Source organism: Schistosoma haematobium, chromosome 1, assembly GCF_000699445.3.
Source record: "Schistosoma haematobium chromosome 1, whole genome shotgun sequence".
NCBI lineage: Eukaryota > Metazoa > Platyhelminthes > Trematoda > Strigeidida > Schistosomatidae > Schistosoma > Schistosoma haematobium.
Window position 1 is genome coordinate 39,457,936 of NC_067196.1, and position 17,671 is coordinate 39,475,606.

General features: G+C 33.1%; 1 protein-coding gene across 1 annotated transcript in view; it reads right to left on the reverse strand.

Moving 5' to 3' along the window:
- NT5DC3 (5'-nucleotidase domain-containing protein 3) overlaps positions 1-17,671 on the reverse strand; it is a 36,349-nt gene that overhangs the window by 12,685 nt on the left and 5,993 nt on the right. The window contains exons 4-12 of the mRNA XM_051218182.1: positions 17,286-17,406; positions 16,529-16,600; positions 15,187-15,336; positions 11,317-11,388; positions 8,140-8,196; positions 4,883-4,943; positions 4,230-4,332; positions 2,929-3,030; positions 158-242 (exon numbers count right to left, since the gene is read on the reverse strand). Coding sequence (XP_051074020.1) covers positions 158-242; positions 2,929-3,030; positions 4,230-4,332; positions 4,883-4,943; positions 8,140-8,196; positions 11,317-11,388; positions 15,187-15,336; positions 16,529-16,600; positions 17,286-17,315 — 732 coding nt within the window. The 5' untranslated portion in view covers positions 17,316-17,406. The remainder of the gene's footprint in view (positions 1-157; positions 243-2,928; positions 3,031-4,229; positions 4,333-4,882; positions 4,944-8,139; positions 8,197-11,316; positions 11,389-15,186; positions 15,337-16,528; positions 16,601-17,285; positions 17,407-17,671) is intronic.

The window sequence follows — 17,671 nt, forward strand, 5'->3', positions numbered from 1 at the left end:
GAATGTACTTACGTGTTACCATAACATCTTTATAATCACTTAACATATTTTGTATCGAGAAACATTTTCTGATATCATATATTGGGAAATGAATATTCAGAATATTATTATTATTGTCATTATGGTGAAAATATATCACAAGTAATTGAAGACATACTCCTTCATATATTTGACCTCGTTTAAATGTTTGAACTGCTTCCCAATGTTTGAAAGTCCCACTGATATCAGTACGTCGAAATTGCCTACAAAATGTTTGAAAATAACTTAAAATTCATGGGATAGGAGATATGACCTAATATTTATAGGATGCGGAATCATGAAATGAAAAAGCTCAGGGATATGTGTTTATGAATCGACCAATAGAATATGTTTCCCGAAAATGATGGACATTAATATGAGGAATGCTACGACAAATAACTAGGCCCCACTTCACAGGAAAGATAGGGTCTAAAGTTAGATGATGAGCAGAATGATTACAAAGGGAATTCACCTTCCAAATTAAACCGGTATATGTTTTCAATTATAGATATTTATATATGTATAATATATATATATTCTCAGACGAAAGACAATATCATATTACACATTACTAATCCCGAAGAATTGGTTCATTCATAAGTACAGATATACTCTTAGTCGGAATGACTACAATTTTAATTTGAACATTTAGAAAGGACATATAAAATGTTGCATAATAATATCATTAAGGCATATTTACATTGGTCTCAGTTAATGAGAAACCTTGAAACATAATGAATTCATGTTATTCAGTAAATCACGTTCATCTTGTTTTATTTATATTAATCACGACCAGTTAATTTCAGTTTGTATAAAAACAATAATGTAAAGAAAACAAGCTTTATTAAGAAAGTATTGAAACTAGAAAGTGGAAAGTTTCACTGATATTTTTGACTTGAATTGTTCAATTAATTAATTGATTGAGAAAAATAAATGCTTGAAATTACATACTACTTGTGTCTAAACTATATGCTAAGCCAGATACAAAAGCGAATGAGTTATAATGAGCTTGAATTGTAAGTATTGTTATTATTACTAGATAAGTCATATTGTTCTGTTTTTTTATTCTATACAACAGACAGATTTTTTTTCCAAATAAATGCACAGATTTACATCATAACCTTGTCCTTCAGTCTTTTGTTTTACAGTTCACTTAAAACTTTTAGAAATAGTGATAAAGAACTGTAAAAATCTCCATGTTCTATTGTATTTAATCACTGAAAGAGAATAATCATTGATCAACCCTTATCTCATTTCGGAAATTTCACAGACAATCGGTCATCAGACCTTCTAAACTAGGATTCAAATGTATTGTATTGAGATCAAAACAAAACTTCACAAGATTGTTGATCATGAATTTGGCTGATAATTTCATTTGACCGAATTAGGAGTTTAAGAGAAATGGAGTAGGCGGTTCTTTACCATAATCTCAAATAGTCTTGAGTTATGCAACTTCAAGAATAATTATAAGTTCTTATGTTAAGATTAACACTAAAGAGCTCGATCGCAAATTTTTATTGCAAGAAAATGTTCTCACCCATGGTCCGGCTCAGTTGCTAATAGGAGCCCCCTAACATCTGGATAAGTCGACTTGTCAGAGGAATATGATTAAGAGTGTGGTAAATTGCATTTGTCGAACGAAAACACTAATAACGACCACTTATCCTTCTATCTAAAAGATTACATTGAGTGGTCTGGTAGGGCATCCGCATTTCTCAGCTTTGTCACTTGTTTTATCGAGGGAAAAATATATATATATACTTTAAAGTGGTGCCAATCAGATATTTCCCACTGAATCTACAGGGGTGGTATTTCTAATCTGTGGTTACTTTATCCAACTTTCAATACGGTCAACATATTAGTAGATTCCATGATATAGTTATTATCAATTCTCTCGTCGTTAATCAATAAATCAAATGTATTAACATATATTTAACCGTAAAATACATGAGTTTTATCGTTAATGAATTGAAAGATCCACTAGTTTAATATAACGAACCTAAATGAGAGTCACGATTGTTCATACAAGACAGGTTGTCATTTGTGAATCCTGATAGTGATCAGCCTATTAACAATTTATTCACACTAAATTGAATTTATGGGTTTCAATACAGAGGAACTGATTATCAGAGAAGGCAATTTGTGTTGATTCAACAAAATTTATTTACATGAAAATCAGGAAGTATAGAATAGTCAAAACAATTTTTCATAGTAAATTTAACTACTTAAATAGTAAAAAGAGTATAATTTCGTTTACTCAAATAGAGACAACTAACTAGAAATAAAATTTTCAAAATTAGAGGATTTTGAGAGAACATCAGCTTTGCAAAAGTTATACGGATAAGTACATGACTGCATGATGTATACTTGACATAAAATTTGAGGTGACAGTAAATAAGGCACACGAACAAATCATTAGGAGTGACAATGATAAATAAATCCACGCTATATTGAAACATCTAACTTTTTACTTCGTATGATAACAAAAAACGAACTCTACGTAAATTTGAAATTACAGCTAGGAGGTCTTCACTAAAAACAACAAAACTATATTAAGAGTAACTGGCGCAACTTTAGAAACCTCGAAAGTATAATGAGTGAAGGGAGTTGATTTGAAAAATATTTAGCACATTTCGAGCGATCCCATCACATAACACAGTACTTTTGAAACTTCCTTACATTGATATTCTAAGAAGATAAATACATTTGGTTAATAAGTCCCTGGCTTTATTTTAAGGACTAGTAAGTATTACAAGAGTAAGGTATACACTAACGATGAGAAAACCGTGAAGTTTTTGGTGATGGGGTAAAATTACTTATTAGAAACCGAATCGGATGAAACATACAGCAACGAAGTCATATAAACAATACAATTAGATACGTATAAATAGAAGAAAATGTGAGACTAACCCGAGTGGTGATTTAAAGAACGATGGCTTATTGGCTCTAGAAATGATCACGTCAAATAATTCTTGCCAGTCGTTTCCAACCAAAAATTTCAAACCCCTATCTCTTTAGTTATGAATTATGAAAGTAGGATAAATTAGTGAGTGAATAAAACAAATAAACGTAGATAGTTTAGGAAACAAACAACCATAAAGTAACATTCTAATACAGTATAAACATAATAATAATAAAGTATTTCGATTATAAAAACAGGTTGGTATACACCGCTATGGGCCAGATATTCAGTGTGGGAGTTTGTTTTATTATCCGACTGCTTGAACTGAAGCGGATGAAACGGGACAGGAACATGGCGAGGTGTTCGTTTACTGAATATGCTCCCATGAGGGTCTACAATTTAACGGATCAAACTTAATCTATAAGCTACAGTCGTCGTGTGATCTTTGATGAATGAACGAAAGTAATGTACCAATGAGAATCAAATTAACAAAAAGCTAAGTGAATATAATCATGTGGATAAGATAATTATTTATATTATTAGTTAAACATACTGTTTATATGAAATTCCCTCTTTTAAGAAACAGGAAACACGTTGTTCAGTGCTAATAAAATTATTACTCGTTCAGTGATAACGTTTCGAATTAATTGTGTTGTTAGTAATGATATCGAGATATTCAATAGTCTTACTAGAGAATATTTTTTAATATACAATAAAGTGTTTACTGGTATATTATGTCTTCAAAAACGTGATTTCTCTGCGAAAAATGTAATCAAGTTGTATTCCCCATGGAAAGAAACAACTGTTTGAGACGCTTACAGAAATATTCGATGAGAAATCATCGATGTTCACTAGTTACAAAACGAAAACTGAGGTTAGAGCTATAGATAATGGTTAGTATAAAATATTTAGTAATAGGAGACTTTTAGTGATGTTGTTTACACTGAATTAAATAATAAATTCCCCAAGGTTTTACTGACATTTTAAATGGAATTCTTAGCGCCCACTTCAAATAAAAGTGAGTTGTTGTTAAGCTATTCTCTACTGATAAACTTGTTTATAGTGTATTACTTTCACAGGCTTCTTACCTTACTATGCGTCTTTGCATTCTCATAGCGTTTCAATAGGTTGACTTCTTACCATACGATTAATTAACCTTGTACGTATGCGTTAATAGATTCGATACATATTGACTAGTTAGTACGTTTTGGAAGCTTAAGATAGTAATATTGATCAATGAAAGAATGACTGGTTATAGAGATATTTTTAAATAGTTTCCTTCGATTTGTTTTAAACGATGTAGACTTACATGTAAGCAGCTGAACTGTTTGAAATAACAAATAATTTCTTATTATTTTTTACTAAGCGATATAAAAACGTAGATAGTTCTGGTGCCTTCGCAATATACCTTTCTGTAAAGTTAAAATGAATCATATTCTCAATAGGTTGGATACACATATTAAATTAAAACTTAGTTTTCTTAAAAGTAGGCATTATTCAAATATTAGTCTTTTAATATGATGGAGATCTTTAACCAATTAGTGGAATAATCAATGAAAGTTATGATACAATGAACGTCCCTATCTATTCTGAAGCTTCTCATTAGTACGTTACTTTTCACAGTTTGACGTCAACACTTATTGTTGTTAATGATATTGAAAAACATGTTAGAATTCATCAAGTACCATCTGAACCTAGGAACTTTTAAAAATTAAATTGCCATAAAAACAAAGCTTTTATATTCTATCTCAAAGGTAACCCATCAACAATGTACAGATATAAACTTTATAAGTAAGAAAAAAATACAACTCCCTTAGTGTTCAGGTACTGCTGAAAACCAAAGTGGATAGTGATCGATCAAACCTCTCAAAACAACGAAGTGAGATCAAAACTAGTATTGATAATTTATCGAACAAAAAATAAGACACACATGCTATCTAGAGATAGACTGTATTAAGTTACCTGGACCAGACATTACGGTTTGACCTAGAAGGCCAGATTTATGAACTCTTGCTACAGCTGTCTAAAAGATAAGTGTACATGGGATGAGAATTGTTAGTATTATCATGTTGACTTTAAATAAATAAATAGATATATAGGTATCATTACCAAGGTTTGACTTGATAATTTTGAATAAATTGAGCATTGGGTAGATTGTTATATATAAATAATATATTTGTAATATCCCAATGAATAGAATAGTTAGATTTTCTGATGTTTCGTGACTTAGTGTAAGCCGCTTCTTCAAAGAATAAATAACCGAATCAAGAAAAAATTCTATTCATGTCAACACAGAACTGCATCTACAAATTAGGTTGTATCGATTGTGACGCTTTCTATATTGGAGAGTCATCTTGTGAAATCTTGACTAGAGCCAAAGAACATATTAGGTAGACAAAGAAACCTCCCAACAATCCCGTAGAACTGGATAAACTTCAAATTAAATCGGCAATAGCAGTTCATGATATTTTCAAAGACCATGAAATTAATTTCAAAAATATCAAAATATTGCAAAAAGGCTTTTCCAATCACAAAGAAAGGAGAGTAGCTGAAGCGTTCCATATAATGCTTAATCCTACTGTTCTCAATAGAAAAGAAGGCCTTATCATTTGTTCTACTTGGACTATCTATCCTAGCCACCTAGTCTGATATTATTCACAATTCACACTATCACCGTACAAATTAAACTCTATTCTTCCTCATCACGAAGGTCACACAATTTTCATCCTTACAATGCACACATACATAGACAAATTTACAAATATGTCGCCTATGAATTACAAACAAATAATGGATGTGAAAATAAAGGTTATTGATGACAAACATAGAATAAAATAAATAAATAATGATAAAAATCAGCAAAAAAAATCGTTAGTTAAGTTACAACTGGCCATGGAAGAGATAGGGGGGTTACAAATTTCTTCGGTACACATAAATTGGGGTTATATGTACGATTGACTTTCTCTCGTCGACCAGCGATGTCTACCCAAACGAAGGATAAGTTACCTGAGTTGGCCACCTGAATGTGCATTTACAAATTCAGCTGCTCGTGTGGAGATAGCCATATCGGGCGTACTACCAGGCAACTTAACCAACGAATGAGTGAACATCTACCAGCTTGGTTTATAAAGGGCCAGATAAAAACATTCGCAGTTCTATCTTGGCATATCTCATTGATAGAGGTCATGCTGTAGATAAATCGAAATCATTTCGAGTGATCTATCGTATACCTCCATCATTTCCCAACGAAGTTCGTTCCCGCCTCCCACATATAGCTGAAGCCATAGGAATTCGTACATATAATCCCAATTTATGTGTACCGAAGAAATTCGTAACCCCCCTACCCCTTCCATGGCCAGTTATAACTTAACTAACGATTTTTTTGCTAATTTTTATTATTTATTTAATTCTATTTTTGACATCATTAACCTTATTTTCACATCCCTTATTTGCTTGTAATTTTCCGCCTCTTTCCGTTTGTATTCTTCACTATCTAATTATTTCAGTCGGTCTTGAGTGCTGTTAGAGGTATGAGGGCGGTTATCAGTTCCCGGTAGCCCACACCGTGGAAGGGTTCTTCTGGAGGTACCTGAGAAGGAAATTGGATTAGAGGTGATCTTAGTGACCTGAGAGCGTGACCGCAGTACCCAAGGGACAACTGCTTGAGGTCGGTCAAACACGACCTTTCTATGGGTAATTTTTGTGTTAGCTCCGTACTTGTTGAGACTTTATCGCCGGAGACGGATATCCGTGGGATAATGCGGTGTGCATTTTTAGGGTTGACCTTTTCCAACCCCACTCCTCCTTGTGGGAAGGCAGCATCGCTGTCATGCTGGTTGTCTGGATGAAACACCTTACTGCTGTCACACCTCCGTACAGTCAGCAGTACGACTTCGCCTTCGGACCTTGGGTTTGTTGCTTTTAGTCTTACCGCTCTTCAACCGACCTGTCTGACATGGTAGGACCTTGAGGAACGGTTGTTCCAGCCAGTATAGCTCGGTTGCTTCATCACGATAGGCAGGCCCGACTACCACGTCCAGGTAGCAACAACGGTCGGGACCTAATTATTTACACACTTCTTATTGCGTAATGATTTTAATGTTTTGTGATGGCTATTCCAAGTCTATTTACCCACGTTTGACCTTCTATTTCCAACGTTTAACTATTGTTTTTGATTGAGAACATGAACCGACTGATGTTAGACCACCATTGAAAACCCGGAAGCACTGGACGGCCGTCTCGCCCTGTTGTGGGACTCCTCAGAAGTGCGCATCCACGATCCCGCTCGTGAGATTCGAACCCAGGGCCTTCAGTCTTGCGTGCGAACGCTTAACCTACTGAACCACTGAGCCGGCATCCAATGGTGTTAATGTCTAACCTCAAACAATCCACGAACTATTGATAAGGCTACTGTTATCGTATTTCATTATTTTTACTACTATCAGTACACCTGTCTTCCTACTATCAACATGTATTTTTACTTATTATGTGTGGTGACCTGTTCTATTTCATTGTGATTATTGACCCAAATTGTTTTGATTGGTTTAACATTTTCGTATAAATATTCATGTATATTAGAGTACAGCCTGATGACGATCTAATTGAAAACAATTGTTCGCTTATATGCGTTGTTATAATGATTAATGTACACATCACATGGAAGTTGAATATCTACGGAGCATGATATATAGGAGTAGCGATTCGACATAAGTACGATAATAAAGAATTTAGACTATTTATTGAGAAGGATGTACGTCTGAAAAATCTTAGTACTTAATTACTATGCACAGACGAAGTGATAGTGAACATACCATAATAATGAGTTTTAAAACAGGATCAAATTAACAATGAATATAAAATATGACAGTATAACCGGAAAATGCTATATTCGTATATAAACGTAAATCAATAACATGTTGGAAATACTCTGTTAAAGACCTACAGTCAGTCACTGAATTAATTTATAAGTGGGTAGTATGATTTTTATTCCATATATCACATGTTCAACACATACTTTACAATAAAATCAAGAAATACTGACCTAATATTCGGTATATTTTTTCGCTGACCGGTATGTTTATCATGTAGTGTCTGCAAATATTAATTGGAAAATGAGGCTTATATTATTTTATAATGCTTTCGTGACGATTATAAGTGATAATAATAACAACAATACAATGAAACTTCTGCATGCTACTAGATAATTGAAGAACACTTACAGAAACATCCTGATAAACATAAACAGGCTTATAATCTATTCCATGTCGATCAAAAAACTGTAAATGAGAAAAAAAATTATTTGGTTGATTGAAAGCAAAGTATTGTCAAAAAAGTCATTGTAGCAGTAAATAAATAGTAATAATTGAAAATCAAAGGATAATGGAGAACATTATACATGAAAATTATACTTGAAATAATGATCTCAGCGATTGAAATTTAAATATTTCCAACATTTCGTCCAGCAAACTGGTCTTAACTTCTTCAGAGTAATAATCAAAATCAAAATTATCAAATAAATGTATAGTGTTTAACAATCAAATCAAATCTTTATTGTGCTAATCCAATCATATTTGGATGTTAACTTTGGTAAATAGGATAACATGAGTTGGTTAAATGAGAATCATGTAAAAAGTTCACAATGTGAAAATGAATGAATTGTGTGTGTATTTGTAAGAGTGAGTTATTAATGATTGATATCATGTGTTAAATTTGCTTTTATATAAAGGAAAAATAAAAGTGCAAGTTGAAGAAGTCCAGACAAGTTTGCTGGACGAAACAATGAAATTATCTAAATTTTAATCGCTGAGATTATTTCAAATATAATTTCCACACATAATGACTTCTTCATAATTGGCGCGCAATTTTCTTCAAACTATTCGTTCTAATATTAACGAATATTCGTATAGATAATGAAAAACGTCCTCGTTTTTAGGTTTCGAGTAACTCAAAGTTCTTGTCTCAATTAAGATATCAACATATTATATAATTAAATAACTGTCCATTGTACAAGTCTTAATTCACTCGACTATCAATATTAATTTAGCTTATATCAATTAGTGGAGAAAATTATCCTTAAGAAAATGTAAAACAAAAATGTCAACGAAAATCTTGTTAAATAATTACAATTATGAGATGTGTGTTTTCATCAAGCTTCCATGACAACAGTAACTGAAAGATTTTTGTTTAGACAGTTTATTATAATATTTTAGTAAACATAAAAAATTTACTTAACAGATCAGAATTTTAGTTAAACTTAGTAATCTAGCAGCATAAATACATTAGGCCTTTGATCAATGCTGATTGTATTAAAATAATATTTGAAATGCTGAAAAACGAATAATCCTGTGTCTATTTAGAACAAAATTCCCTAATGATAAAAGTGAATTCAAGATTGTATTAGCTACTGAGTCTTGTAATTGGTGCCGGAAACATAAAAGTGATTAGTTTAAAACTAGATAAGATTTCGATTTTACTCAAACTTCAACTTTCTAGTTAGATTTTATCCAGTGAACCGATGTTTTTTTATTCCTGTTTTTATTTTATCTATTTCCTGTCAGAATTGATTCTAAGTTAATTCTAAGTTGTCATATATCATTCAAGTTGATGGGCTCTTGTCAGAAGTACTGTTTTTATTGGGTTAATTATTTTTAATTTCCAAGTAGTTCTGTCTATTCAGTTACTGTTGGAATGACTAATATGTACTTTATAAAACTGATAAGAGTTGACTATATTTTGCAAACGGAAAAAAAATCTACCCGAATGATTTTTGTTCTATCCAAGTCGATCAAGTGATCAGTTTCCGCCAAATCTAGTGGTGTCTACAAAACGTTTTCGAGTTATCTAAGGTTTATATGGAATTAGGTTTTAGTCGTTCAAGCTCCCTTTTCATTCAAGTAGCTGGTTTGGAAGCTTGTATATTAATAGAAGAATCGCAGGATCTCACAGTTTAACATTTTTTAGTATGTTTGATTTTCGCTAACTTAAAACGTACAGCACAGTTTGAAAGGCAAAAATATTCATACGTTTTCATGGTATGGGATCTTTCAGATATTTGCTAAAGATTCTTTACGGTATCACAGATACACTGAAGTAATCACTCATTCAGTCAGACCTTCATATGCAATTTTTCGTTCCTATTCTCAATTATTTTATTTATAAAGTCCTTAAGATTATCATTTATTATCGTTGTAGTTACAATTAAATCTAACTAGGTCTTTTAATGCTTCAATTCTGCGATGAGTTGTTGAAATCTGCTAATCACGATCTTTGCAACTGTTACCGTCACTGATAGTGATTTGGTGACCTGTCTGTTGAGTATTTTTCGGAATCCGGGTTTTTGGGATAAATCAATCCGCAAATAATTATTGCGTTCTCTTTCGAATGAGCAGTCAATAAATCCTAGTTTGTGGTCATCAGATTCCATATCTAGTGAACTTGATTCCATCTGGCATATTGTTAACATGATCAAAAAGTTTATCTAATCCATCTCGTTTTGTAATAAAAAATGTATTTTCAAAGTAACTTGACCAGATTTTAGGTGAAAAGAACATTTTGAGATTACATTTGTTTCCGACGAGTCCATGATCAAATCAGTGACAACTAGGGAAACTGATAGTCTAACAGCTACACCTTCTGTTTCCTTGTAATCCCAAGATTTTTATAATCTCAGAGAAAGCTAACAGGCAGTACAACTTTAAATCAGTGTCAGATTCTAATAAATAATACCCAAATCTTTATTAATAAGGAGATTAGTAAATAAGTATGAATCTCGACTGGTAAGAATAAATCAATGAATAAAAATTTATGTTAAAAACATATCACTAATACACAGTTTTGACCTTGAACTGGTTATTCTCTGTTTAACTATAGGTCATGAAATTGTACCTGTTTTACAAATATGACTAGTTTCCACATTGAGTAATTTCGTTGCGTTCCTATTACTGTTTGGTATGTGTGCTTATTGTTCCCTGTTTCTAACTGACTGTACTATTTTAGGTCTTTGTATTAATGGTATTATCACTACCTTTAATTTGGTTTCTAGTAAAAAGTTTGGTAACAACGACCTGATAATATCAAGAAACACTTTGTAGTTCCCAAACATTGAAGCTTTTCCTTGACTGTTTCATCGTAAATAATTAGCTCAGACTAAACTGAAACAGAAAACTAGTAGTTTTTTCACCGATATCAGCTTATTTTGAAAGGTATTTTAAAACCAATAAACTTCTCTGAACGACTTCTTTATATAACATAAACAAACTTATCGGCCAACTGATCCAGATACAAAATAGTAATTGGAACAAAAATATAAATGAAGAGTGACAGTATTTTTAAGTAAAATAATGATAATTTTAAAAATTTGTAAGCGCTAAATAATAGATTCTAATAATAAGACTTACATCTATAATAGAACATAGAAGATTAATTTCCGGTAATCGGAAAAGATCCATCAACTGAATCATAATGGTGTCCTAAAATGTACAACAAAAACCTAAGTGGTAGTTACACATTTATTTAGTGACCAAGAGTTCTTGAAAAGTAAATCATAGGACATGTAGTTTGTAGTTTTTGTGAGTGGGTCCGGGAAGGCCATGAGTTTTATGATCACCATCATGAAATCCATATCCAACAGATGTGAGATAATCCTTTTGACGCGACCCATAGAACTTATTATTTATAGTCAAGAAGACTAAAATTTATGTACTGAACACCAAAATTGTTTATCACAAATTGAGTACAACGTACTGCAGCGATAAATAACTTACCTTTGTGGGGATTTTTTTTATTTCTGAAGGTAGTGACGAGTACATAGAGTAATTAACACCCACGGAGAAACTAGAGAATGAAACAATAAACTAAATAGTTTTGGGCCATACGACTGATTGTTTCGGACTAAAAGATAAGCGTCAACTTAAGTTCTGAATTTTATTGTCCCCACTATCAAAATCAAGTCATAACCAAAGTACAAATGACTAGATGGATGAGAACAACAGTCAGTTTGAGAACCATTATTTATGGATCGAGGATCGTCTACTTTTGATAAGGAACCTGATGAAATGGATGAAGATGGACTATACGAATAAAGGGGTGATAAAGACAAACGATGATAATTGCGCTGCCGAATAGACCTTATTTTGCTATCTCGAAGGTTTTTCTTCGACTCCGTTGAATATGAATGGAAACGTTTGAAAGATTTTCGAGACAACAGACCCTTCCATGGTTTTCAGAGCCAACTTTTCTTCCACTGACATATCATTTCCGTTGGTTCGACCTTCATCCAGCACGTCTTGATAAGGCATCTCAACGGTCTTTTCAAGCTCCGAGAGGTGAAGTCAATTTAACTTTATTTGATTTCTCGCCTGAGCACCAAATGGCTCCGATAACGTCCAACCGAAAATAGTTCTTATCACATGAAGTTCACCTAGTTTGCCTGACTTTTGTTGTGAAATTCTATAAACCCCTAGTACATCACATCCTATCAGCAATCCAACACGTTCAGTCTTACATTTCTTCAGCTCTACATCTTTCAAATGACATAAGGACTATAGTTGTTTGACATTAGGTTCTACACGTCTTGCATTAGACAAAACTGGCACTGCGTAAGCCCGCTCAACGTGCATACAATAGTCTGATTCGCATGATCGCAAATCTAATCAGGTTACGGCCCGTCGCCCACTATAGTGATTGATGGCAGCCAATCGAATGTGGACACCTTTGACCTCGAGCTCAAATTCGTTCACTAATTCTCGCAAGACGAGAGTTGAGTTTGAACCGCTGTTGAAGAAAGCTAGAGTTTCTTTTGTTCGATTACCGTAACAAAGAATCACCGGAACTATTGCCAAAGCTGCTCTTGGCTCTTCTGATGCTACTGTCACTTTAGTCATAAGTCGATATCCTGAAACGTGATTAATACTAATATGTGCATCAGGTTGAGAAACATCACTAGTTACATCTAACAATGTATGGTGTCGCCTGCCACATACTTCGATAGTACTTCCTCTTTGGATTTGATAACTTCTAGCCATATGCTTGACATTTAGACACAAGCGTTATGACTTTTTTCTCTGATTGTGTTCAATTTTCCAGTGTGCAACACTGGTAAGAGGAATGGATTTCATTACAGGTGGTACAGACTAGACTCTTATTCCGTTGCTTATTGTTAACGGGAGAATACCACAAAGAAAAAAATACTATTCTTAGTGTTGAATAATGTTTGAAGTAAAGTTCCTTTAACTCGTTTATCCGATTTGCTACATCTGCTCGTTCTACCACGAACTTAGCTAAATTTACAGATTTAAGCTCTCTACCTTGTCACATATACACTACGTCCATCTCTACCCACTTAGATCTAAAATTCGAAGGTAGAAATGAAACTGAAGTTCTGAACGCCATAACTCTATTCTGTCCTAGATCGGACAGATCCATAAAATCATGACTTTTAAATGGTGGTTAGCCTACTGTTTCGTGTATGAAGGACCTACTAACCATATAATTTTGTCCGAACCGTTTTCTTACAATATCTCTAGCTCACGTAAATCATTTAGATCCGTCCATTATGAAACAATGTTCGATAGCCCTTTTAGCTCGTCCGGTACAAAACTGAGTTAGATTGTTAAGCTGCTTAGAATCATCCTTCGTCGTTTGTTCAAAAACTTAGGAATTCCTTCAAAAAGGCGCAGTACTTCTGTAGATTGCCACCAAACTTCTGTACTTCTGGCTTAGGTAGCTCTAAATAACGTTCGAAATGACATGGAACTGCACTCGACATAGGTTGTTCATATTTTTTTTATTAAACTATCGTCATAGGGATCAGGATTATTTCTTTTATGTTGTAGTTTCTTCAGCGCGATCCACTTTTCAAGTTTTATCCTTAGCATGACTAATTCTAGTTCCAATTGCTTTAGATAAATGTTCGTATGATGTTCTGTATTGAAATCTTTCTGATACTGTATAGATAAGTCTGGTATTCTGAATTCCCTTCAGCTTTACTCGGAAATATATATACGTGACCAAGACAGTCTTCAAGTGGATCTGAAATACAGAACAAATGTCTATTAACCCAGATCGTAATACCATATAAGCATGATGAGGTCAAATTGTCAGGATGAACACCAAAGTAGTGGTAGCAGAAGGAATGTCAGTAAAAAAAAGAAACAATTCGGGGAATAAAAGGCATAAAATAATTTCTAAACTTAAGAACTAAGAAAAGATAAAACGTAAATGATTCTGTGCCACTATAACTAATTTTGAGTCATGTCACCCAACGACTACAATCACTGGTTACGATAAAGCTGTGGACCTCAAACAGATAGTTTGCGTCTACCAACATGGTTCAGATCAATAGTTAACCTCTCTATGGATTGATGTTCCGTTTTAGTCTGGTCGCCTCTATCTTTCTTTGAAGCCATTATTGCTCAAGCAATGCTTTGTAAACACAACAATCAAATAAATGTGGAGAGATAGCTTATTGGTCAAGATGTTCGACTTTCAGTTATCAAGTCTCAGATTTGAATCTCGCCCAACCTACTTCGGTCTGAGCAACCGGGTAAATCCATTAGCTCTTACACACAGTCTGAGGCTTATGCCCAAGTACCTAGTGAGTTAATTTAAATTCGAACTTTAACTGAAAAATCAAATACTACTAATCTAAAGATGATTTTTACTTTTAAATACCGCGTTCCACAGCTCCAAAGTGAAACACAGAAAACTGTTAGTTGAAAAAAGGATAACTGCATAATTGTAACCTTGAGGGGAGCAGTGCTTCCCGGAGGATTTAATCTTGTGTCATTCATCCCTCCTGTGTGAGACGTTACCATTGAGTTATTTAGGCATTGACTGACCTCCTACAGGAATGGAATATTTACAACCAACTGATCCCTGAGTGGTGACCAATATTATGTTTGTCAAATCCTTCAGTCCCAAATAAATTTACTCCCTAATATTAGTTTAGGCATTGATGCATACCAGTCTGAAAGCGAGATTTAGCCTTTAGAGGGGGAAGAAACGAACCTAAGATATACTTGCATTGTTGATCAAAGTGATCAGAAAACTTTGGATTTCATTAGACATTAACAAACAGAACTGTCATTTATATAGTCGAAGTCAATAGGTAGATTTCCTGATAGAATATTAATCTCTAGAAAGTTGTTTGAAGAAAGTTTTGTCTCTAAGACAGTATCTACTAGGAAGTTTTAAAAAAAAATTTTAACGACATATGATAAAGCTAGTAGATTTTAATGATATACTTCATAGATGAACAAAAAGCTTACATTAGGTGTAAATTTTTGTTTTAAAATATCACTAGATAAATGACTCCCACGATAAACTTTTAATATCTCATCCAATGACAGTAGTTTAAATCCACGATAAACAGTATCCAGTTGAATATGATGAAATGCATCTACTTTCATTAATAAGCCCTAGACATTAAAATAATAACCATAAGAAAACAAAAGATCAATAAGTTGTCTGTAAAGAAATCCTACATATGGTTGCATATGATGAGCTTAAAAAAGCATCTGCAAAAAGACCTACAAATTTTTCGATACATAAAACCTTACCATACAGTTATTCTTTTTTGAAAGAGCTTGACCATCATAGAACCAATGTAATCAAATCTGGATTATAGGTGTGAACTCCACCTAATCATTTGCATCAGACTAGATACTCAATGATACATTGACTACTCAATAGTACAGTTTCGATCGGAACATACTATTGCAGTGAAGTCAGCAGTACATAAATGGCAAAAGATAGTGCCTGATTTATTCCGTATTATGCCGTTTTAATAATTATGTATTGAACAAGTCCAGGAAATAACCTCAATACTATTCACTAAAAGCTGAACTGTTAGAGATTGCATTTATACGAAACTATTATTATTATCATTATTATTGATTGATCTGATCTCGCAATAGTTTCCTAAACCATAACAGTATGCAAGAACTTTAGATAAGTTATTGATGAACCATAATTAAATCATGCAACCACATTCTCTCACAAACTTATCGATTTCAGTTGGTTTGCATTCAGAACAACCAGAAGTGAAACATCACTGGTTATTTTATGAACTTAATTCTTATACCTGATGATTCCGGTTATTATTTCATTGTCATGTGGTTTTTACTGAATATACTATAAATAAACGACAGCTTCAAATCACCAACTAAATATTCAATCAGCATCCCAGAGACATCGCATTCTGAAGTCATTTGCTCAGGATTTGAGGATCGGTCGTATGAGTTCTGGTAGTCACCATGGTAGTTGAAAGATTTAATAGTTCAACCATAAAAGTTCACTGTTACATTTCTGCCAATTAGGGTCATAGTACTGTCTTTTAATTATTCCTCATCCTTTATATAGACAAAAAATTGACTAGTGACAATCTGTGCATAAGACTGACGTGCGATTAAAATAATAATAATAATAATAATAATAATAATAATAATAATAATAATAATGATGTATCTGATCTACTTGTATTGACCAGTAAAAATTTATCATTAATTGCTAACTAAGACAAATCATTTGTGTCGTTGTCATTTAATAATAAACCTTTCCTAAATTAAATAATTTGGGGAAATTAATTTTATTAGTAATGAGGTAACATACTCGTTTTACATCAAAATGTAAACCACGTCTAGCGAACTCAGTATAATCATAGTTCAGAATTTCTTCAGGATACTTGTGTTTGTTGAAGATTGTGATTCGAAGGAAATTTGAATGAGTGCAAAATAGTTTAAAAAAAGAAGACCGATTACAAAATGAGAAATTATTTATATCTGAATTGGTAAAATTAAATAACAAATTCCGAAATTTTCAAAAATAATGCTGACTGACATAAAAACAACATTATGCTTTAGTTTATTTACTGGTAATCAAAAATCAAAGATATTAAACGGTTCGACCGTATAACGACAAAGTAAACAGGTGGAACTATTTACGTGCTGAGTCTCCTTATTTGCCCTAGTAATCTTGGACACCACTCCACTCGACTAATTCTCAAATCGAAACACGACTTGGACAGAACATAAATTTATTCCAAACGAAACGGCAATTCCCGTTCAGCAACAAAATGTCAGTGTATATACAAACATTACACCATAATATTCTTGTCTTCTCGGTTCATCAATTGGCGCTGATAGGTTGAAAGTGGACCAATCAGCGCCTCAACGTGATCCTGTTTAACACATGCCTTGAGTGAGCCTTTGTCCTGCTAACACGGTGGTATATAATAAAGTATAATTATTGCGTGACAGTTGGAAGCATTATACGAGTAGTTTAACTAAACTAGGTTAGGCAAGATTAGAGCATATCACACAAATGACTATGTATTTGGAACTTGAAACATTGAACAATAATTAATTACATATGGCATTATATGGATTATGCGTTCCATTTAGGGTTGGAAATGGACGCGACCGAAAAATATTTGAACAGAAAAGTAAGAACTCCATTTTTATTACATTGGTTTCGAATGACAAAAATATCTGAAAAATATATAGAGAGAGAGAATTATTGAGTAGAACACTTGCACTGGTCCAATTTACAGAACAATTAAATTGTCTTAACCGTTTTAGTTACATATTATTCAGCACTTTTAAACGAGATGAACTTATAATTTTTAAGCCCTACACTAGATTTTGGCCTCAAGAAATTTAGTGGTAATATATACAGAATGAAATAAATTCCATTAATAGTCTATAGGTGGGACATGGGAAGTATCGCCATATATGGATACTTAGGAAATATTAG